Genomic DNA, 24,430 nt, shown 5'->3' on the forward strand with positions numbered 1-24,430 from the left:
CCCCATAGGTATCTCGTCGGAAGCTGGCCACGAAATGGATACCCATTCGATCAACAAAATGCCCGACGAATACGAAAGTTCGTCGTTTATTGAAAGGTAATTCGTTTGGGTCCAAGTGATTTTTTGCCAGATATGACCCATCCATAGTTTCTATTAAAATTGCTTATATGAAGTTACCAACATGTCGTTAATTAAAAAATGTTTTTAATTATTTTATTATGATTTCTATAAAAAAAGGTGGAACCAATAGTAATCACCCAAAAGTGGCGAGTCATTAAATAATTCATAAAAATCTCCCGTTAAGTGCCTTCCGTTTGTAAATTTCTGATGATAACATCGATACATATAGCCATTACATAATATATTGTTCATACTGTTCAAATTGTTGATGCGCTTCAATTTCAAGAAAATTTGAAACAACTGGTATAATTTCCGCGGGATGTTTCAAAAGTTCTGCGAATTTTGCTATAATTAAATACCGCAGAAGTTATAGGCAATGTTTTGACATGTTGCAACTATCTAGTGTTTTAGTTCCAATTTTCATAGTGCTATTTTTGAAATCATGGAAAACGCTGGAAATATTCGAAGAGCAATAATTTTTTTTTGTGGGAGGAAGGTGTGAAAACATTAGCAATTATTAGTCCGCAAGGAGTACTTTTTATAAAGCTTCTGGATTCCTTTTTGTTGAGTCGAAATTGCTGACGTTTCGTCAATCATCCTGTTGGCTTCTTCAGAGCTTGATTGAAAGTGGCTCGTATTTTACTCTGTACCTGCTTATATATTGTTTGAAGGGGAACGCTAATGAGGGGTATAAACACCGTCGGATGACTGATTCCCAAATTGGTGCCAGGTAGAGACCTGAGTCGCGGTTACGATTGTTAGGTTGTTTATAGATTTCTATAGACTCTTGGATTCTTTGTTGGTAGAAGAACTGATTACATGCAAGGATTTTAGTTTTATCGAATAAAATTTTATGCCCGGTTTCACGAGTGTGTTCGGCAACAGCGTGTTCTTTGAGCCTAGTTGATATTTTTCGTCCGGTCTCTCCAATATATTCTTTCCCGCATATGCATGGAATGCTGCAAACTCCTGGCATCTCAAATGGAATTTTGTCTTTGACGTCTTGGACAATTAAAAAGCATTACATTAGATAAACAAGATATTCTAGTTAGTTTCGTCTTAGAATTCCTCTTCACCAAAGTTCCTATTCCTGAAACCCTCGACATAATTTCAGATATATTAAAATCCGAGAATCTGGAACCAAACCTTCTCATCTTAATTGAACATATTTTTCTTGTAACGGTCAAATGTTTGAACAAACGTCGGGAACAGCTGTGGATTCTCCACTATCACCAGTCATCGCGAATATATTTATGGAAGCCTTTGAGAAGAAAGCTCTCGACACCTTCCATCTAAAACCAAAATTATGGAAACGCTACTTCTATGATACTTTTGTTATTTGGCCTCATGGTCAAGAAACCCTAGTAGATTTTCTTAGACATTTAAACTCGATACACCGTAACATACGTTTTACCATTGAGTTGGAAGCTAATAATAATCTGCCATTCTTAGATATTCTTATCAATAGAAAATCAGACCTAACATTGGGTCATTGTGTTTACAGAAAACCTACGCACACAGACCGATACCTTAGTGCATGGTCACATCACCATCCGGCCCAAAAACCATCGGTTATCAACTCTCTTGTTTACAGAGCCGTAAATCTATTTCAGCCTGAGTCATTGAAAACAGACTTAAAACACCTTACCTCTGCTCTTCTCTCTAATAATTTCCACATTAAAGATATTAATCGTTTCATCAAAAAATACACTTCACCACAACCTTCCAGTGTTTATACCCCTTATTAGCGCCCCTCCTCAAACAATATATAAGCAGTTACAGAGTAAAATACGAGCCAGTTTCAATCAAGCTCTGAAGAAGTCAACAGGATGATTGGCGAAACGTCAGCAATTTCGACTCGACAAAAACCAACGCAGCAAGAATTCAGAAGCTTTGTAAAAAGTATTACAGTAGCCTGTGGAAGTTTCTTTGAAAAAGAAAAATATCCGCAAGGAGTATTTGGTCGGTTTGCAGAATCCAAAAGCCGTGGGTCGGTGGATATCACATCATTAGAATATTATCCACGCAGTGGGCTTCCAAGCACGTCGTTACTGAAAGAGTACTGGGAATTACGTAAAATTAGTGTAGGTCAAGTCTTCTGAAAAACCAGACCGTTAAAATTAATAGACGGATAAGAATGGTCCGGGCCACATGTCTTGAAGAATTAGTGAATTCCCTTTACAATTAACAAGAAAAGTATTTAACTCCCGCGTTATTCCAGCCGTGACATATGTTGCGCAAACGTGACCCTCTACATCTAGACTGAATAAGAAAAACCGAATGTATCTTAGAAAAGACAAATGATAGGAGTAGGAAAGATATCGAACCAGTGCTCTGGATGCTATTAAGCAAAGAGCAAGACTTAAATGGAGATGGACAGGCCACAACGAACACCTTGAGGATAATAGATTGAATAGAGAACTCGGAAAAACTTATGATAGAGAAAACTGGACATAAATGGGAGAAGCCTATATTCAGAGATGGTCTGAGTAGAAAAAGGGCTAAGGTTGAGGTTGGGGTGTCAGAGCTGTCAGAAATTTGACAACGAATTAACCACTGACGAAATATGGATTTCTTATTTCATTCCTGAGACCAAAAGTCGCTGAAGAAGGCACTCAAGGGCTGTTTCTCTGTTGGAAAGTTAATACTTATTCTGGGATTACGAAGGAATGATGTTTTTTAATTATCTAGCGAAAGGTATTACAATTAAACCAGAATATTATTTCAATTTATTGTCTGGACTACTGCGATAGGCACTGGTAAAAAACGACTTGAAAAGTTGCGTAAGGGTCGTTAGTACAAAAGAATAATACAAGACCACAAAGAAGAACGGAACATGTTTTGAACTATTTGCCATGGGAATTGCTTCCTCCTTCTTTTTCAAATTCCATCTCCGAGGCGGAAGTTGGCAATCATCATTGATCTTCTTACTATACTTTTGTTTCCCGGGATCTTTCCCTGTACGATAAGTTGAAGCCTGGCATATGGTATCCCGCGTGTGTATCCCACTTGTGATATGTCCAAGGTACTGTGCTTTTCTGGTCTTAATTGTTTCTATTATCTCCATTTCTTTGTTTTTCCTTCTCATAACAACATTGGATGTTTTTAGAATGCTTCTATACAACCTTAATTCTAATGATTCTAGTTGGTGAGATCCCTTCTACGGACTAGCTTTTTTAATTTCTATTCTTCCATTACTCTTTTTACAATAGTCGTATTGTGGAGTTTATTGCAAGTCCGTATTCTGGACCACATTCGACAATTGCATTCATGAAGATCAGGGAAGAATCTATTCGAAGTATGCGTTGAAAAGGAGTGGTGATAATATGCAACCTTGTGTTACACCTGGCTCTATTTCGATTTGTTTCGAGTGTTTTGATGGCTTCTTATTGGGATATGTTTACATCTAAATGGAGATTATATTGAAAGGCTGCATTGCAATATTGACCAAAATAATACAAAATTATAGCTAAATTCCCAGAACTTTGAAAACATCCATCCTAACATTTATAACAAAATTATTTAAAATGTTTTTAAAAAAGTTGTCAGATGAATTTAGAAAACAATCGTCGAGGGTATCGAAATTTACAAGAAATGTAAAGAGTACAATTTAAAATAAAAAAAAGTTGCTACCTCTTTTTTCAAATTTTGTATATTGAAACTACAGCACATTCTATAGCGAGATACACAATTTCCCTTAAATTAATTAAATAACTAGAACGTAGAAACGGTGCGGCCACATTATTTTCATTAAAATAGAACATTGTCATAAAAATGTGAACTTCTGCTAAATTTGATGAATGTGCCTCTATAAATCCTATTTCAAGTGAATGCATTACAAATACGGTTAAACAACAATATTACTAGCGCCTTACGATCTTTGAACTAAAAGAACTTCAAAATGGAGAAGCTAAAGCTAGAATTAAATGAAAAAAAGCTGAGAAAGCGAACGTTGCAAAAAGCCCCTCGCGAATAATTTACAGTTAAAAACAATTTTAGGTGGGGTGCCAACGCTGACTCCTTCCTGCAAAAGGTCTTCGAAGCTTGGGGCACGTTTTGCGCCGAAAAACCCTGGCTGGTGCTGTTTGTCGGCGGGTGTGTCGTGGTCGCGTTGGGTCACGGTATAAAACAATTGAAGGTACCAAGCGCTACCGTTGATTCGAATTTCGATTCTATTCTGACGTTATATTCTAGGTAACCACCGATCCGGTGGAATTGTGGGCTTCGCCGACGTCACGAAGTCGCGTAGAACGCGAATATTTCGATTCGCATTTCAACCCCTTCTATAGAACGGAGCAGATTATCATAAGAGCCGTGAACATGTCCAGCATCGTTCATCCGACATCGAACGGCAACGTAACTTTCGGCGCCGCCTTCAACGACACGTTTTTGAAGGAAGTGCTGGCCCTTCAACAGCGAATCAAAGCGATCGGCTCGAATACCACTCACGGTTTCGAAAGGATTTGTTTCGCGCCGCTGAGAAACGCCGAAGACATCCCCACTTTGGATCAGTGCGCGGTCCAAAGTATATGGGGTTACTATCAGGACAGTGTCGAGGTGTTTGACGAGACCGACGTCGATCCGGACGGCTTCGAGTTGAATTATTTGGATACGTTCTTGAAATGCGTTGGGTGAGTCAATTGAATGGATTTAGATTTACTTTTCCAAATGTATAGCATATTCGATAGTTTGCACGAGTCAATAATTAGGCTTCTGAAGAAATTAAACCAAAACACACAAAAAAACGAATTATTTGTTATTGTCAAGTAAACAAATTTGTGTTATTGTTTGTGTTAATTTTTTAATATTTCATATATGAATTAGAGTACAATATCCCAAAAACTGCATTTGTTATTAATGAGAATTACTTTATTTCATTTCATTTAAGATGGGAGACTTCACATCCCATACCTTAGACAAGGCTCCAAAAACGGCCAAGCAGTGATTTAAATGAGATAAAACCAAGGAGTCGCAGAGAAGTTTTTTGATTTCTCCCGATAAGCAATTGTCTGCGGGAATAAATTAGTTTTGAACCTGAACAAAATTTCAACAAACTATGGGATTAATTTGAAGGGATCATTTTCACAGTTATAAAAGCTAATTCTAATTCGATGGTTGTCATCAAAAGACGTATAGAGATTAGTGTCGTCGACACACAGATGGTTTTTCAGATGTGTAAGTGATCGATGAAATTGACAAGTATAAATAGCTCCCAGGATGCTACCTTCAGGTACTCCGAATTTAATGCCGATGCTGTTTTGAGGGGCTCCATCAATAACCACTTGCTGATTTCGATCAGATAAGAGTGATTTTACCAGGCTCGTTCGGTCAGGTTTTTATTGGTATTTTAAACTTCGTGTTGTGATTATTGTTAATGGCGCCTAAAATATTTTTTATCGTCTGAAACTAATCACTATTAATTAATTGACTTGCCGCCTCTGGATTTTTTCCGACTTTTGTGAATCATATCACAATTATAGTCACACGTCACAATCTGACAATATTCACTTGTTATCTACATTATGGCCTTGTCGATCAAAGACCTATACCTGTTTAAAATGTAAATGATTGAAAATCATTCAAGGTCACTAATATAAAAAAACTTATTTTTCCGTTGGTAATTATTAAACTAATTGTTTAATTATAGTTTGCATTGAAAACGTTTTGATAGAAACACAAAATTTTAAAATTTCAAAATTAGTAAAGAAGTTGCCTCAATTTTTTTAAAATACACTTTTTTGAAACAAACCACGCTAATATGGTTTTCGTCTATCTTTTTTGGAAAGGGTCGTTTCCCTTCAAAAGTGTCCGAAAACTCTATAATAGGGAAAAAGCAATTCATAATTTGGGAGTTGTTTGTGTAGTTTTTTTTTTAACTTATTATATTTTTTATTTGCGGAACCTTAATAATTAGTTATTTATTCCTTATATTGTGGGCATAGTATACGCATTGATTAGATTAAAAATAAACTGGATGGTATTTTTGTTTATTTTGTTTGTTTGTTTATTTTTCGTTTCTTCTTTTTACTGCAACTGTATTTTCATGTTATAATTTGAACTTGTGCTATATAGCGAAATTGTACTTAAAATTGTACCTTTTACTTTCATAATTTTTATTTCTATTCTGCCTGTTTTTCACGTATTTTAATGAAATGATCCACGGGTGTCCTTTTTTGATTAATACGCACCTTGACTTTACTGCCCCGAATTGTTTTTTTTAGAGTTTATGCAGGGGTTTATTCTGCTTTTTGTAGGCTTCTGAAGAAACTAAACAAAAACACACAAAAAAACTAAGAATGTGTTGTTATTGTCAAGTTAACAAATGTGTGTTATTGTTCGGTGTTAATTTTTTAATATTTAATATATGAATTAGAGTACAATATCCCAAAATCTACATTTGTTATTAAAAATGCACAAAGTAGGAGGCGTTATTAAGCGAAATATGCCCAAGGTCAGAGACCGGGAAAATTTAGAACGCAATAATGAGTATAGACCATCTGTCTTTTCCAGTATTTTTTACTTTCTCTCTTCTAGAAAATTTGCATGAGAAGTATAACTGAAAAGCGAAATTATATGTAATAAACAAACTAATAAATAAATAAATAAAGTCTGTGCTCTAAAATCAAAAATGCGATAATGAAAGTTCCAGCAAAGAAGAACGCATTATTAACGGGTTGACCCATCGTTTCGACTCGCTTTGTATAATATACGACCAAAAATTCTTTTGGTACACATTTCTAACCAACAAAAAGAAAACACAAAATGTTAAAAACAAATAATAAAAGCATCGCTAATCGAGTATCCTTTTGCAGCAATCCGTACAATACGGAATGCCTGGCGCCCTATGGAGGACCGGTGGAGCCCGCTATCGCTCTGGGCGGTTTTCTAAAGCCGGGACAAACGCTGGCCAAACAACCGAGCTACCAAAACGCGACCGCCATCATTTTAACGTTCCTAGTCAATAATTACCACAACAAATCGAAAGTGGTGCCCGCCATGGAATGGGAAAAACAGTTCGTCGAGTTTATGAAGAACTATACCGCAAACGAGAAACCGGATTACATGGACGTAGCCTATACGAGCGAGAGATCTATCGAAGACGAATTGGACAGGGAATCGCAATCGGACGTGATCACCATTTTGGTGTCGTATTTGATCATGTTCGCGTACATAGCCGTTTCGTTAGGGCAAGTAAACAGCTGCTCGAGACTCCTTATCGACAGCAAAATCACTCTGGGTTTGGGGGGCGTGACCATAGTGCTAGCGTCCGTGGTGTCGTCGGTCGGATTGTTCGGGTTTGTCGGTATGCCGGCCACCCTTATAATCATCGAGGTCATCCCGTTCCTCGTATTGGCCGTGGGGGTCGATAATATTTTCATACTAGTCCAGACTCACCAACGGGAAACGAAAAAACCGACGGAAACTCATGCCCAACACATCGGGCGCACGTTGGGCCAAGTGGGGCCTAGCATATTATTGACTAGCGTCTCGGAGAGTTGTTGCTTCTTTTTGGGCGGCCTTTCGGACATGCCTGCCGTCAGGGCCTTCGCCCTTTATGCCGGCATGGCTTTGTTAATAGACTTCCTCCTTCAAATCACCTGTTTCGTCAGCTTACTCTCTTTGGACACCATCAGGCAGAACTCGAATAGGTTCGATATATTCTGTTGCATACGCGGCAGTAAAAAGAACGAGCCCAGTGCCATCGGCGGCCAGGAGGGGCTGCTTTACACCTTCTTCAAGTCGATATACGTCCCAATATTGATGAACAAAATGGTTCGTTGCGCGGTGATGGTCGTGTTCTTTGGGTGGTTGTGTTCGTCGATAGCGGTTGTGCCCAGTATTGAAATCGGGCTGGACCAAGAGCTGTCCATGCCGGAAGACTCATATGTGTTAAAATACTTCAAGTTCTTGAAAGACTATCTCAGCATAGGACCGCCCATGTATTTTGTGGTAAAGTCCGGTTTGAACTACTCTCAGCCGAAAGATCAAAATCTTATATGCGGCGGACAGTATTGCGACGCGGACTCGCTGATCACGCAGGTGTTTGTGGCGAGCAAAATTCCCGAAACGACGTACATAGCGAAACCTACCAGCAGCTGGTTGGACGACTATTTCGATTGGTCGGCAGGGGAGGATTGCTGCAAGATTAACCCGCAAACGGGCGCTTTTTGCCAACATACTGATAGTAAGTATATATATATATATATATATATATATATATATATATATATATATATATATATATATCGCTTTTTTTTTTCAAAGAAGCCCTTTAATGTGCTGATTCAGTACGATCAGTTTGTTGCTACTGATCTGATAACTGTCCTGCGCATGCGCAAGTTAAGAAAAACTTTTCGAGCATGATCAAACGATTCTATTTACATTGTAACCAATTTTGGAATCGTTTTCTAGCGGCAATTTGGGTAGTTGCCATTCAGTGGGAACTGTTTGCTCCGACATTGCACAATTAAGTAGATTATCAGCTGATTGACGTTAGTGTGGAGGTTGCTCGGTTTTTGTCATGCTTCTTCTTGTGGTTTATTCTTTGAAATGTCTCAAGTTTTCTTTTATTTTTGACACAAAACTCTTTTAAAATGTTGCTTTGGTTTGTGCTTATTAATTTTAATTTACTTATTTGTACGTGTTATTCATTATGAATCGGATCTAGTAGTTCAAATGCATCTCATTGCGAATTCTTTGATGCTGCACCGTTATTGAAATATTTCAATCAGAGAAACAATAACTTTAAATTTTGCAGTGTTATTTATTCAACGAAAAATTGTCATATACGCGTAAGAGAATTCTTCTGGGGTTTGATAGGTTATTGTAGTAAGGGGGCCTTCAATAAATTGCCATGTCTATCGGACGTCCCTTCATCTATCCATTGGTTTCTCATTTGGTAGGTGTCGCCTAGTAAAGCCTCTCCAGATGAGCATTCTTTCCACCTGCTCGGCGATCTTCCTCTTCTTCTTTCTTTCAACTGGTATATTGTTTTTTGCCATTCTTGGCAATCTGTCATCTTTCATTAATATTCTAACCCATTTTGTCATGTCTTGGCACTTTGCTCTCTAAGGTATTCATTTTTCACTCTGTAATATAGTGATTTGGTCTCAGAATTATGAGAAGCTTTCTTCATTTGTGCTTGTACTTCCCTTTTGAAATTTTCGTTGCTCATTAAATCTGCCACCCAGATATGTAAATTGATTGACCTCTATGGTCTTTAGATGTCGATGTTCACTATCGCTCAAATTCTTTATTAAAAAGGTGAGGTAACTTTTGTAAATTGTCCTTTTCTGTCATCCATTATTACATTGCAAAAATAGTGGGTTGATGGAATCTCCTCTATTTATATTTACTTCGATAGCCAGTATATGTTCTAAGGGGTTTCTAAAGTAACCACTAGGGGGCGTAATTTGCAATTCGATTTCTAAAACCCGGTTCTGCAAAACTTTCTTACATTAACTATAGAAGAGCGAGTAATTTCTTAAGGTTGAGACAAAGTCTAATCATTTTTGTCAAATGCTCTTCACTTTATCCCTCTAAGGAGAGTGGTGGGGTGTGTTCGAACTTTTTCACAATGAATATCAATAACTAATCAACACCATATCATCCATAAATAATTTTCGAAAAATAAAAACTGCAATGATCTGACTTTTACAACATTATATTAGCCAGCAAATAAAAGGTCCACGACCCACTGAGAACCGTATCTCAATATCTTGATCCCAGTTTAAAATATGAACAAGAGAACTTAATTTTTAATTTGTCAGTGACATACGTTAAATCAAGTTGGAAACCACTAGGCACAAACAATATAATAAAGCAATTAAGTCAGTGGCAAATATTCAGGGATTTGTTTATATTAGTATATTTTCAAGAATTCTTGCGACTTTCGAAAGTAAGTGCAAATATTTTGAATCCTTTTAAATGAAGTTTTTTACCATTTTTGAAAGTCATTGAGATTTTTCTTTAACTAACTAAGGCAACGACCAACAATAAAATAATTTAATAAATTCATTTGTTTGGTTACAAAATTAAACATACAAACACAAGAATGATAAAAAAACTGACAGCATTTAAAGATATTGTTCACAGTTTTAACTTAACTGGCCCCCTTTACGTAAATACAGGGTGACTCAGGGTTTAACTGTCAAACGTTTAAAATGGGGTTTCAGGTATAAATAAGACTTCTTTTTCCTACAGACATATGTCCAACATGATTTGTTTTCGAGATGAAGTCTTTATAAATTTTTTATTAATTATTCAAAAACCTTTTTTTTTATTTTGATAAAATTTGTCGTTTTTATTTACGATAATAATGTAATTAGAAAAAAAATTAATAATTGATGTTGGAATAAATGATTTCCTTTTTTGAAACAAATTTCCTTTATTTTAGCACAGTATTACATTGTAATACAGATGAAATATTTTTTTTTCAAGAACAAAACGCGTTACGAAAAAACTAGAACAGTAGCGAGCAATACATTTTCTAATAAATATCAATTCGAGTACCTTCTGTGATGCCAATGGGAGTAAAACTTTAAAAGTTTAATCAAAACCAATCCGAGATCGGTTCGACTGCATGCCTGAATCAAATGCTCTTTCTTCATGTTGATCATTGTGCTTGTTATAGCATCCTTCAGCGATGAAATAGTGTTATGGAGATGTGTATTGGTCTCTCGCTCAACTGCGGCCCATACGTAATAATCAAGGGGATTAAGCTAAGTGGCCATAAGTTTGGGTTGATGTGGTCATAAAAATTTTCAGCCATCGAATTCTGTGTCTTGTCTCTGCTTCCGAATTTGTGCCGGCATAAACTGTTTTCGACGAATAACGTAGAACTTATAGCGGAAGACAACTGGACCGATTTTACTCTCAGAAACATTAAGGTGCCTCGCAATGGCTCTGATGGAATTTGAGGGAATTCTTGCACTTATTGGACAAATTGTGTAATTCTAGTAGTGTTCGAACATTCCTCGTGTATTGTGCGTTTTGAAACAGTTTCTACATCGCCAATTGATGCTTCCAATTCACGACGAACTTTATGTACGAATGATCGGGCGCAGTTGAGAAAATTGGAGATTTCTAAATCGGTGTGTTTGGAGCAATAAGCGAAGATAACTTCTCATTTCTTCTCTTCATTTCTTGCGTTACTTGATAGTCCTCCATCTTACAAAAAAAAAACAACAAAAATGTTAAATAAATTACAGCCACATATATGGATGTCCTCAAAAGCTCCCGTGATTGGTCTACCCAGGCACTCCATTTGCCAAAATAGTATTTATATGGTAATATCTAAGGATTATAAAAGTTTAACTAAAAAAAAGAAATCAAAAATGGTTGTAACTCGGTAATCATAGAGTAAGCTTTATTCTGTAGATTAATTAAATACCTAATTTTGAATTTATTCAAAATTTCTTAGTGTTAGTATTTTATTTGTATATAACTGTATATCGGGATGTATATATGAAGTAATTTATTATGGTTGAAAATTCTAGTAAATTATTGTTGTTAGAAGGTGCACCCACGGCTTTTTGGATGCAATTATGCAAGTACAGGCAATGATATATTGGTTAGTTTTTTAGTTAGCTATTCTTTATTTGTTCATTCTAAAATTTTTTGTCTTGTTAGTAAATAACTGGACCACTAAAATAAACCCCTCAATGCTTACCAACAGGTTTTACTTATTCCAGGCGAATGCGACCAATGCAGCATATCGTTCCGTCCGGACAATCATCGGCCGATACCGACCGACTTCGAACGATACGTGTCGTTCTTTTTGCGGGACAACCCCGACGACACGTGCGCCAAAGCGGGTCACGCGGCCTACGGCGAGGGCGTGAACTATCGGACGAACAGGACCACGCATTTGTCTCGAGTGGGCGCGAGCTACTTCATGACCTACCACACTATTCTAAAAACGTCGGCCGACTATTACGAAAGCATGAGGGCTGCCCGTACATTATCCGCCAACCTCACCAAAACGGTGGGCGTGGACGTGTTCCCCTACTCCGTCTTCTACGTGTTCTACGAACAATATTTGACGATGTGGCCTGACACCCTGCAAAGTTTGGGTATCAGTTTGCTAGCGATATTCGTCGCCACCTTCTTGCTGATGGGCCTGGACATCTTCTCCAGTTTCGTCGTGACGATAACGATCGCGATGATCCTAATCAATTTGGGCGGTCTCATGTACTGGTGGCGTATCACTTTGAACGCCGTTTCGCTGGTTAATCTCGTGATGGCGGTCGGCATTTCGGTCGAGTTCTGTTCCCATCTCGTGCACAGTTTCGCGGTATCGTTGAAACCGACCCGGGTGGAAAGGGCGGCGGACGCCCTCACCCGAATGGGGAGCTCGATTTTCTCGGGCATCACGCTGACGAAATTCGGCGGCATCATAGTGCTGTACTTCGCAAAGTCGCAGATTTTCAAAGTGTTTTACTTCAGGATGTACTTGGGGATCGTTTTATACGGCGCCGCCCACGGACTGATCTTTTTGCCGGTCCTGCTCAGTTTTATAGGTAAGCGGATTTCGTTTCGGCGAATCGCTATTTTCAATCCGCCCTAATAGGGAACTTGAACATAATTTTTATTAAAAAAATATTGCTTATGAAGTTTAGTATATACTATTAAAGGAATCACAGTTCACAAAAATAAATAATTTTGTTGTTCTATGTAACAAATATTGTAAAATTTAAATTCTCTTTGAAACTCGTTGTCATTGGCTGTGACCCGTTGTGATTTCAATTCGCGACTTCGCGCCAGCCGGGCGGTATCATAAAGAAACCAAGAGAACGACAACGCGTCTTGGTGGTTTTAATAAGTCCAATCTGACAATTTTTCTTTAGTGTATTTAATATTTTTTGATGAGAGACCGCTTCTGATTTTTTTAAGAGTTTACCGTGCAAAATTTTTGGTAGTAAGAAATGTGTAGTATGCATATTCTGATAGTCCTATATATAATCGAAGTCTATTTTGTAACTTGGTAATTGGTTTGCTTTTCTTTATTAAGTTCAATTGCTTCACTAAGTGTTACTCTGTAATCAGTACTTATACTACCACTTCCATTTTCACTATTATTTTGACAACTTTGCACACATATATATTGTTTAGAGAACTTATTGATAACTTCATTTCAATTTTAATGGACTCACTTTTATTCATGATAATGCAACCATAACTCCAGAACATAGTTTACATAGAATAGCATTGCTTCTGACCCTAGGACATGCTTGCATAGAAACCTCCCCCTTTGAATAGCACAGTGTCACTAATTTCCAACTGAATTTCTGTAGGGCTGGGCTGATGGTCAGCTGATCTTAGTGGGAAGTCTGCCCTCTGGTCTGGGGTACTAGATGCAGCTACATGTAAATCATCCTGATTTTCTTTTTGCGGTGTCTTACAAGACAAGCCAGCATTAGGTGCTCTTCTTCACACTAAGCGCAAATACTCGCAATACTAACCTAATAATAGCACTATAACGACCATGTCGGCTCGCCATGTGGATTGAAAAGCAGCGGTATGACGTCACGATCATTTCCGCGGGTTTAGTGTCGTTTAAAAGGAATAGCCGGTTGTCACAACGTGAATTATTTATTGCAATTTAAATATTGGTGTTTAAGATACATTAACAAATTTGAAAAAATGTTCAAGTTCCCTATCGCTGATGCTATAGATGGAAGGAGACCGACAAGCCTTAATAGTTCACAACAACAACAACGAAGTCACATTCCAAATATATGTACTTGATCCATTATAAATGTTAAATTTTTTAAATTTAAAACCGGTATTGACTAAAAATAATATCGTCACTAAGTTGGCCATGCATCATCGCGGAGTCACACCAACATTCCCTCTTTTATTTAACTGTGGCAGTTGTGGCATATTTTCAATATTATTGTTCAAAATTAGACATTTTGTTGTTTATAAAAATGGTAAAAATGGAAATAGGGTTTGACGCGATCATATGAAAATGCACAGGAACCATAGATCTTAAAGAAACAAAACTGACCAACCAAATAGATTAATATAACATTTTAAATTTTTTTAAAAAATGCATTAAATTACATACTCGAAATGGTTATCAATTTGGAGAATTAAAAAAAAAATAATTCCACCCTTTTAAATGTAAGTTCAGCATTCGACTGAGGATTTAGCATTTTGCACCACAGTAGAGATATCCGATAGAAAAAACGTACACTACTGTGTTGGATGTCGATCTTAAACGTCTTTATAATTCGACGATGACGTCAGAAATCTTCTTAAGAATTTTAATAGGAGGAATGTAAAATCATTTAGAAAGCATCACATTCGATGAATTAGTGGAAATTATGTGGGTTGAAATAAATAATATTAATGATTTATATCCTGACCGGATAATTAGCTTCTTTGCAACATTCGCTTTTGCAGTTCCTTTCACATAATTGGATATGACAATTTCACCGTGCTTGCTTTCTCTATTTTAAAGCTATTCAAATATCTTGAAGCACTAGAAAACGTCGAAGGATTTGTGACGTCACTATACACATGGCTGTAAAGGTCGAGACACGCGAGTGCGTGCGAGTAAGTGCGAATCTGTATGTGTCAAAACTCATGGCGCGTTCAGTTCCAAGCACGGCTCGAAGCGAATCAGATTGTGTCTGATTTTTAGAGCAAGTGCGAATGCCAACTTCATTTTTCGCACAGCAGCAGCTCCCACCAACTGACGAACCTCGACGTTTACCTGTATAGTGAATAGTGTGTGGCCGCAATTTGTTTCGCACTTGCTCGCGGAGTTATCTGGACACACTTGCGCGCGGACTTGCCTGCGTGTGTATAGCCCCCATTATATTTTGTAAACGGTGTTCATTGTTTTTATTTTTTTTTGGTAATGTATTCATCACTTGAAACAAGATTTATAAATGTAGATTCGTTAAATTTACCAGGAGTTTACATGTTTGTGGTAATGGGTTATGGTTATATTGGAAATATGGCTAACAGAGACTAAATAAATGCAAGTATGTTATAGCAAATTGAAGGTACCCACTATAAGTACATAGTTTCACGCGATTAATAATAAAATTAATTTAATAAAAAATTGAGCAATTATAGTTTAAGGCAATCAAAAAATTGAGGCCTTTATTCACGTTTCCCTTTTTCATTGTTATTATGTATATTTTGTTTTACCTAAAATGAGGTCAATAATTTAGTTTATGAAATATGAAATTAAACATTCTCATCAAATTGGTAAATAAATCGGCTAGTTAGCTGAAATTTATGAGTTTATTGTTAATTTAACAATTTTTATTTTACGAATTTATAATATGTACTAATTTTACAAGACCCATACAGAAATACATTTTTTAAACAAAAATCACTTGGGAATCTTCGCAATATTATATATTTTTATTACACAATGAGACTTTCTTTTCCTAGATTTTAAATTATTACACTCATACACAAACCCTAAACTACAATTAAAAGCGCTCCTCACGCAACCCAGCTTCTCTCGTTTATTTAATGGATTTAACACTTCGCTATAAAATGTATTCTATTTCCAAAATTTAAAAAAAAATGTGTAGAAGGCCTATTGAAAGCTTTAGATGATTTCAGCATTTAGTGCATTCTTCCGTATATTTTTTGATTCATATGTTCGCCCACCCTATTTGCATTTTTGACATTTTTTTTTATATACAACATCTATATTTCGAATTTATAATCAAGTGAAAAAACGCTATATTTATCACATTTTGAACAATAATAATATTCTAACCACAAGTGACGATTTTATTTTTGGCTAGTTCTGGCCTTAATATGTAAAATCACTATAATGCATATTTTTGAAATCAGGTTTTTTCTTTTTATGAAATAATATGCAGCGCTTCCAATTAAACAAAATGATATCCTATGCTTTTTTGGCACACTTTGTATATAAATAAATATGTTACATTAGATCAACACATTAAACTCTACAACTTTTTTATTAAGCTTTTTTTTTTCTAAAATGTAAAAGAAAAAAAAGTTATATATGGCCACACCCTTACGGGTGTGGCCATTTTTCATTTGACAAAAGATAACCATTTTCAAAACAGCCCTAATTGGCTTTGTTTTTGAGACACATGGTGAAATAAACAATTTGGCCATTTCAATTACCCCTTTATTTTTAACGCCCTCTAAATTGTAATCCTATAGATCCTTTCACGTAGAATCCAATGAGCTACTCACATTTTTTGTAAAAGATATCATTTTTAAGATACGAGCTATCCTTATTTTAACATGTTATTTTACCACCAAAAATACAAATAGATCATCAAAAATAGAAAAAACTGTTTAAATTTTATATTTTAAATAATATATTTTGGCAACAAATACATTTTCCCAAAGCTTCCAACTTTTCAACATATTTGACATTTTGACTGCGCATTTGCGTTTAAATTTATTGAATATACAATAGTTTTGGTGATGCATCCCTTTCTCATTTTAACACACATTCAGCTCTGCACACATTCTTAGCTGAAACAATTTTTAGCCCCTCCACATTATGAAACGCATCCTGACAAGTGGTTTTGAATCAGTAATTTTGATTTGAGGTTTTATTTAGATTGGCTGTTGGTTTTTAAGCCGTTTTGTTTGGTCTCCTTTAGATATGTTATCATCGGCTACCACAAGCTTTTCTGACTCAACCATTTGAATTACATACGCGCTTCCCTGCTTTTTTCTTAATGTTGCATGAAAATCTGCCTGAAAGTTTTAATTTAAGCACTTCAGTGCGTCAACTAACAACTAAATTCATTTATTTATATATTTTTATTTATCAATATATCTTGCAGAATTTAGCAGTCCATTTGGACATAAGCGGTATATTCTTTAATATAGTTCACGACACTCTGAACGGCTGCAAGCTCACATCGACCAGAACTCTGATCTGTACCTTTTAGGAATGGTTTATGTTATTAACGGATACGCAAGATGATTGATAAATCTCCACATCTTACCGGTGAACTGGTTATCGCTTTCCCACATTGCTGATCGATAAGGAAATAAGGCAAAGGATGTTACTCTGCAAGCATGAATCGCTTTCAACTAGATTTTTGTGCAAGTTTTAAACCAATTGATTATTGTACTTGTCTGGTTTAGGGGATTTCTGTTTTATGTACAGCTTTTTTGTTGCGGTCTTCAACACTTAACGCATATGTTATCATTGTATAATGTAATGTAATGTTTATATAATATTTTTCGGCGCAGGAACTCCCATGAATAAGGAAAAATTGGCCAAACACCGGAATTTAAACGGGGAGCATTTTCAGGAAACACATTTGGGCAGAGTAAGGATTTTTTGTCTCTTTTCTTACAGCTTTCTCGTTATTTCGATGTTAGCATATTTAGTCTCAACATTAGTTGCTTAAATTTTTTTTTCTTACTTATAAACAAGTCCTAATAGGTTTTTTCTCAGCTACGCACTCAATAATTATTGAAAAAATTATTCCACATATGCCCTATTGTATTACATATCATTGACGGTAGGTTTATTTAGAAAAGATCGGACAAGTGATATTCGTTAAGCCGCCAATAACAAAATTACATTTTATCACGGAATCAATACCGTTGCTAATTGGTAATAGATCTTTCTCGAAAACAAAGTTGTGCAGTAAACATTGCTCAGAAAAAATTTATTGTATACTGCTGATTTGCATGGAATTTATTAGTCACTTGTCTGGACTCTTTTAGATATAGATATTGTGATTGGAATAGCTTTTGAGAAGTAATTTGGGTGCTTCTGCTTAAATCAATTCGATATGATCAATTTCATTGAAAGCAATTATCGTGGTGAATTTGTTTGCACTGTTCACGAAAAAAAGCGTATTTGACATAAGCATGTGGTATTAATTTAGAAATATTTACTTACATCTTTGCACTAATTTGACTGAGTTATCAATATTGAATCTTGTATGACGATTTTTGCAGGCCTGATGAATAAGAAAAGGTTAAAAGTAAAACGTGTAGAGTCAGATGAGTCAACTGCCACATCGCCCCTGCTGCCCTCAACATCGCGGCAAAACTACGATTCTCTAAGACCAGATTTTTCATAACATTTAGTAATCAATCAATCGAATATTTCAAAGGTATTATTTAAATGTTAAATGTAGTGAAATTTTGTATATCTAGTTACTGATGCTAAATCTCTGTGAAATTTGGTCTTGAGAAATTGTGATATTTACGTTAGCCAATTCTTAATGTATTTAGTTGCTTTTGAGAAATTTGTTTAAAAAAAAAACATATGATTACCAAAGTGAAGTACCATTGAGTATAGAATTCTGTATTGAATTGTTGTATAAAAGAGGAACACAGTAGTAGTAACTAATAGAGTCGATATAGTATTATTTACTTGTAACTAATTTTCAGAGGAAACAAAATTAATAAAAGAAAATAAATGTTTAAAAAAAAATTTCTAACCAAAATACTGTTTGTGTATAATCAAGACTGCACTTTTATACCGTAATATTTTCTATATGTGCAATTTTATAAATACTTGTGAAAAAGTAAAAAAAAATTATTCAAATTTGACTTATTCAGCGTGCTCTTATTTAAAATTAGTGCTAATAATTTCATCTATACCTTTTGCAGTTTTTCAGCAGTGGTTTTTGCATTTGTAAACTTATACTTGTACTTAGAAGTTTTTTATATAATGATTTTCGTTAAATAGTAAAAAATCTCCTCTTTATATTTATCAGCAAAAGCAGTGGAGGCAACAATAGAAAACTTTATTTTATTAACATTCCGTAGCATTGACTTTAATATATTATGTGCAGTGGTCTTATTTCAAACATTGTATACATTGGTTTAAAAATAAATTAGGGTTTTAGTTTAGTGTATTTTTTTTTAATTTAACCTTATTATATCAATATTTCCTTTCCATTTCTTCCCACTCCTCTTATATTTTTTCTATTTAATTCTATTTTTTGAATGATTGGAGCTGCCAAAGTCATAAAAACAAAAATGCTTAGTTACCCTTAACTACCAGTTGGTAACAGCAGTAGTGAATATGGATCATAAAAGGAGCGATCACGATTTTCAGAGGCAAATTTTCTTTAGAGGGAGGTTGGTAGTAATGAGGATTCTCTTCTTCCTCGAACGCAATAAGAGGTTGTATAATATTATTTCTCAATTTTTCTTCTTTTCAACAGTGACGACGCTCTTCTTTCCGTGCAGGTGTTTATCAATAAATATTTTTTTAAAATGGTAAATTCTTGTATAGCATTTGGATGCAGTAGTGTATATATAACCTCTGCAAAAAGAAGTTTATCTTTTTGGTAACTAACGCAAAGTATCTATACCTACTGCATATGACATTCTGATTTTATTTCATAAATAAAAAATAACTCCAAGTTATTATATAAATTATATAAAAAAATGTATTTTCATGTAGGTATACTGGTCATCCATTTTAAATGTTACTCCTCTCTAACTTTTTCATTTTACATACTTATGTATATACCGGGTGTGTCAGAAGCGAATAATATATCATTTTTTTTAATTTTAAGCTGATTTTACATGTAATTACATATTATATTCTAGTTTTGGTTAGTTTTTTTTTTTAATAACAACAGAATTCACGGGGTCACGCCAATGATTAGTCTTTTGTTTAACAATGACGGTTGTGGCATATCTTGAATGTTATGAAAATTTTTATATATTGTATATAAAAAATTATAAAAATGCAATCATACCACCAAACGCGATTATAACATCCAATATGGATTGGATGGATTATAGCCAGCTGATGGCCTAGTTCCTACTCTTCTAGATACCTTTTTGTGGGAATATTAGTTAGGAGCTAAATAAATAATAATAATTTACATGCTGACTGGATAACTAAGCTAAGTTAAAAATAGGGCATCAACTGTATTCAGCAAAATAGAGGTGATTTTCAACATTTGGCGCAATATTACTAATCAATGAATTATTTTTGAACAATTCTGGGCTTAATGTAAAAACTATCAGGGTACAATGGCCTTTCTTTTTATATAGAACTATAAAAACTGTAAATATATTATTTTATGAGTACTATGCTTTTTGGTCACACTTCGTATATAAATAAATATTTAATATTAAAAATATACATTCAATCCTATAACTTTTTTTCTAAAACGTAAAATTAAAAAAAAAAACCGTTATTAACTCTTTAAGTTGTAATTAATTTTACAAGATGTGTGTATTATTTTGAAATAAAAAAAATCAGTATTTTGGTATTATATAAATATTTTGAAAGGAATATATAATTTTTAATTAAATTAATATTTCAGGAAGTACTTCTATATTTTAATTATGTTTAAAATAATACTCTAAATATACACTGCTACTTTGGAGCAATATTTTTTTAAACTTTAGAAAAGATTTCAATCTTTCAAATCTATAAGTGTATATCATGTTTTATGCGCTTTTATAGTTGCTTTTTTAAGAACAAATATTTCAAGATTTATATCGCTGAATCGCATAATGAGAACATCCTATTGTCCTATTTATATAAATGAACAAGAGAATGGCAAGAATCCCCATAACTAACAGTGTTTTTTAAATGTAAAGTTTTTAAGTTTTTAACTTTATTAAGATATTAATGGGCTACTGGCTCTGGCTAGTTTTCCCAAGTTGCAATGATGTCATTTTGTGATTCATCGTCAGTGCTGCCAATTACATCTGAAAACTTGACCATATATGGAGATATCCTTTTCGTTACTGTTTTGGCGTGTTCGAATTCCCTAAGTAATCCCCACCAAATTTGAGATGTCAACGTCAAGTTTTCAACTTTCTGGAACTGTCAAATTAAATTGTTAATAATTATTGTTTTGTAAAAATATTTTTTTAGTTAATATCACTATGGTAAGCAAAATAAGAATTTGCCTTTTTACAATAATTTTGATATTAGCTTGAGCTGAGTTGGTTATATTTGGTTAAATTGTATTGTGGCACACCCAAAATCTGGGCTTTATGAGTCTAAGGTTGAAATAAAATATCAACTACTGTTTTCTATGAATAGCATGTTAAACAACATTAAAATATATTTTAGGGTGACCAGTTTGATTGCGCCCTAGACCTCATGAGGAGGTTGCCTCCTCAGCAAATAGAAAAGAATTTAAGTGACCTAATAGATTTAGTTCCAAGTTTATGTGAAGATTTACTGTCATCTGTAGATCAGCCTTTAAAAATTGCTAAAGATAAGGAAACTGGCAAAGATTATTTACTTTGTGATTACAACAGGGATGGTGACTCATACAGGTAATAACAATATTTTATAGCAATAAATCTAATATTTGTATTATTTTGTATAATTTTAGGTCGCCATGGTCGAACACATACTATCCACCCTTGGATGATGGTCAAATGCCATCAGAAAGATTAAGGAAATTAGAATTGGACGCTAATCATGCTTTTGACCAGTATAGAGAAATGTATTTTGAGGGGGGTGTCAGCTCAGTTTATTTTTGGGATTTAGATCATGGATTTGCAGGTAAGAATTTTGTTTATTGTTGTTAAATGCAATTGATAATATTAATACTTTTAATTGCAGGTGTTATTCTTATTAAAAAAATGGGGGATGGTAGTAAGAAAATTAAAGGATGCTGGGACTCTCTGCATGTTGTAGAGGTTCAGGAAAAAAGCACGGGCCGCACTTCACATTATAAAATGACTTCCACTGCTATGTTATGGCTTCAGACCAATAAACCAGGTTCAGGCACTATGAACTTGGGTGGCAGTCTCACAAGACAAGTAAGTGTAATTTATAGGTAAAAGTAGGAATCCAAAATTGTGCCATTTTTTTTCTCAGATAGAGCAAGATGCGGCAGTTAATGAAAATAACCCTCATATTGTCAACATAGGTCGAATGGTGGAGGATATGGAAAATAAAATTCGAAATACCTTAAATGAGATCTACTTTAGTAAAACTAAGGACATTGTAAATAGTTTAAGATCAGTGCAACCATTGACTGAGAGCAGACAGCAGCAGGCCTTAAAGCAGGATTTGGCCGCCGCTTTACAAAGGAGGCACAATAAAACGGACAACTGATGCTACCAGATTTACCACATAAATTACGAGGAAGGTTGATAAGAGATCCATAGATATATTTCCTTTGAAGTTTAGAATATAAGTGACATTGTTCTTCTTTGGCCTAAGACAAGGTTAAACAAGGTGGCTCAACGATTTTTTAAATGGGATTTAAATAAATTTTGTTTTGTGCAAAGAAAACAATTTATAGGCTAATTGCTTCAGAAATGTAGATATGCACATATGGTTCAAAGAAAATTATCATTAAGCTTTGCTGTAAGCCTTTTATCATTTTCATAAATAAATATTTAGAGATGTGTGTATTAGAATTATTACATCTTCAATTATCAAAAATTGTCACTTATATTTTAAAATGGTACCAGGTATACTACATTTTGAGAATGTGTTGCTCCTTAAGATTTTATTTATTTTCATCATAATGCATCTCAAATTGTGCTATATGGACATATCGAGGAAATTATTTTATTAATATTGGAGACGTGTAGGAAGATGTAATTCATAAAAGAAAATGAATGCCAAATTTTTGGTGGGGTAAAAACCTCTAAAACACTAAGGTTGCAAGGGTTATTCCTCCGCTAGACCAGAGATGTATTTTGTTTCTCAAGTTTAATAAATTATTTTTTATATAGCTCTATAAAAATGCAATATTGGATAACCAAAATTTACTAATAAAATAATTTGTACACATTCAGTTTTATTTTTATCCATATGGCAAGTAATTTTTCTATGTAATATAATAGTTACACAGCAAACATTCATTTAGGAGGAAATTTTTTTGAAAAATTTATAATATGATGGAGTATCTCAGGCAATGAACCATACATTATACAATTTATTTTTGACTGCATTTTATGGTTACTACCAAAATGTCACTAATATAAAACTAGTTTACTAATTTTCCCAAAAAAAAGATTATTCCATACTAAATTGTAGATAGATTCCATCGTTTTTGGCACCCACTTTAGATTGTGATGTAAAAAAGAAACCGAAATTAAAACCTAATAAAGGTAATGAAAAATGTTATTGCTCCCCAGGTTAAACCTCTTATGTAACAAAGTTATGACTATTACAATTTATAGCTTGCAATATACAGCGTGTCTCATTTTTGATGGGCATGAATGTCATAGCTGTCATGGATTTTTAGATACAGGCTGCTTTTGCTATTTTTGAGTTTTTAGACACTTGTTGTAAAGGTGTGTTTGTTCTGTAGGATCCAGTGGAGTACTCAGTTTTCTTTTGAAAATCAAAAATGTTGATACCTACACTAAACTTGCGTTTAATTTAATGATTTTATTAGGCTTGTTATTAGCTTTTCAAAAATATATAATACAAGAGCTATTTTAAATATATATTTTTTATAAGTCGACCATGGAAATTACAAGTTCTTCTTATGTTCATTACATAACAAAAGTTTGTTACCTGCCGATTATATCTAATTTTTCATAATTTTCATATCTTGAGTTAACTTGACACATAGCAGGAGAAAGCTAAAATGTGTTAGCGAAATGGACAGGTTTTTTCTTTCAATAAAAAAATGTAATAAAAGTAATACCCCCTTTGTGTTAGCTCATAATAAACTTAATCAAATTATAAAAATATACTCAGGATGTTCCATTTAAAAGAAAAACTATTGGAAATTTTAGAAGAAAGCTGACTACGACAATGGATCCTACATTAAAAAGTATATCCAGATCAGTTTCCACCACTTTATATATTGCAACATGACTGAACTACAAAGGGTAGGTAAAAATGCAACATATTCAAAGTCACCCTGTATATAAAAATTGAAGTGTTTGTGTCACCTTTCGTTTTGGTAAAAGCAGCCTTGTGTCACGAAAGGTTTATTAATAAGGTACACCCTGTACTAATACCAATGCAAGCATTTTCCCACTTATTGGGTTCTTTTAAAACCTCAGAGCAACTTTATCCCACTTGAGGTAAATCAAAACTTGGATAATTTTGGTTGGCCAAAAGTTTTTTTTGTTGGGGAATTACATAATGATAATATTTTGTTAACAATTGTCTACCAATTACCTCTTCCTTGTGTATTTGTGTGCCAAAATTGAAAAAAAAATCTATGTTGAAATTTACGCGCAGAGTCCAATTTTCCATTGCTTCGCTCCATCCTCAGAAACCAAATATCCGGGTGAACATCGATGTTTGATATTGTTCCTGTCGGTTTTTTTTTTGTATATGCCTTAATTCACTGCTCTCGAGAGTTATAAATTCGGCTCAACTATTATTTTCGTTGAATTGGATATATTGTAA

At 34.4% G+C, this 24,430-nt stretch overlaps 2 protein-coding genes across 5 annotated transcripts in view; both read left to right on the forward strand.

Annotated features, from left to right (window-relative positions):
- Positions 1-18,969, forward strand: part of LOC132699073 (NPC intracellular cholesterol transporter 1) — a 45,275-nt gene extending 26,306 nt beyond the window's left edge. For 3 of the 4 annotated variants that reach the window (XM_060665540.1, XM_060665542.1, XM_060665543.1), the window contains 6 exons: positions 9-96; positions 4,120-4,258; positions 4,315-4,751; positions 6,933-8,305; positions 11,814-12,641; positions 18,064-18,969. In XM_060665540.1, coding sequence (XP_060521523.1) covers positions 9-96; positions 4,120-4,258; positions 4,315-4,751; positions 6,933-8,305; positions 11,814-12,641; positions 18,064-18,188 — 2,990 coding nt within the window. In that variant the 3' untranslated portion in view covers positions 18,189-18,969. Of the gene's footprint in view, positions 1-8; positions 97-4,119; positions 4,259-4,314; positions 4,752-6,932; positions 8,306-11,813; positions 12,642-17,343; positions 17,424-18,063 lie in introns of all 4 variants that reach the window. The other variant, XM_060665541.1, reaches the window with a different exon arrangement.
- Positions 18,970-20,822: 1,853 nt separating this feature from the next.
- On the forward strand, positions 20,823-24,384 carry LOC132699078 (F-actin-capping protein subunit beta). Its single transcript, XM_060665547.1, has 5 exons — positions 20,823-20,976; positions 21,164-21,372; positions 21,432-21,604; positions 21,665-21,864; positions 21,923-24,384. The coding sequence occupies exons 1-5, from the start codon at positions 20,974-20,976 to the stop codon at positions 22,160-22,162; spliced, it is 825 nt and encodes a 274-aa protein (XP_060521530.1). The 5' UTR covers positions 20,823-20,973; the 3' UTR covers positions 22,163-24,384.
- The last annotated feature ends 46 nt before the right edge of the window (positions 24,385-24,430 follow it).

The sequence above is a fragment of the Cylas formicarius genome, unplaced genomic scaffold (assembly GCF_029955315.1).
Source record: "Cylas formicarius isolate icCylForm1 unplaced genomic scaffold, icCylForm1.1 PGA_scaffold_3__17_contigs__length_32017465, whole genome shotgun sequence".
NCBI lineage: Eukaryota > Metazoa > Arthropoda > Insecta > Coleoptera > Brentidae > Cylas > Cylas formicarius.

What these genes read in the sequence shown, in the direction of transcription:
- LOC132699078 (XM_060665547.1), top strand. An exon ending in AGGGATGGTGACTCATACAG is followed by an intron (nt 21,373 to 21,431) that starts GTAATAACAATA and finishes GTATAATTTTAG; the next exon opens with GTCGCCATGGTCGAACACAT. An exon ending in TTTAGATCATGGATTTGCAG is followed by an intron (nt 21,605 to 21,664) that starts GTAAGAATTTTG and finishes TTTTAATTGCAG; the next exon opens with GTGTTATTCTTATTAAAAAA.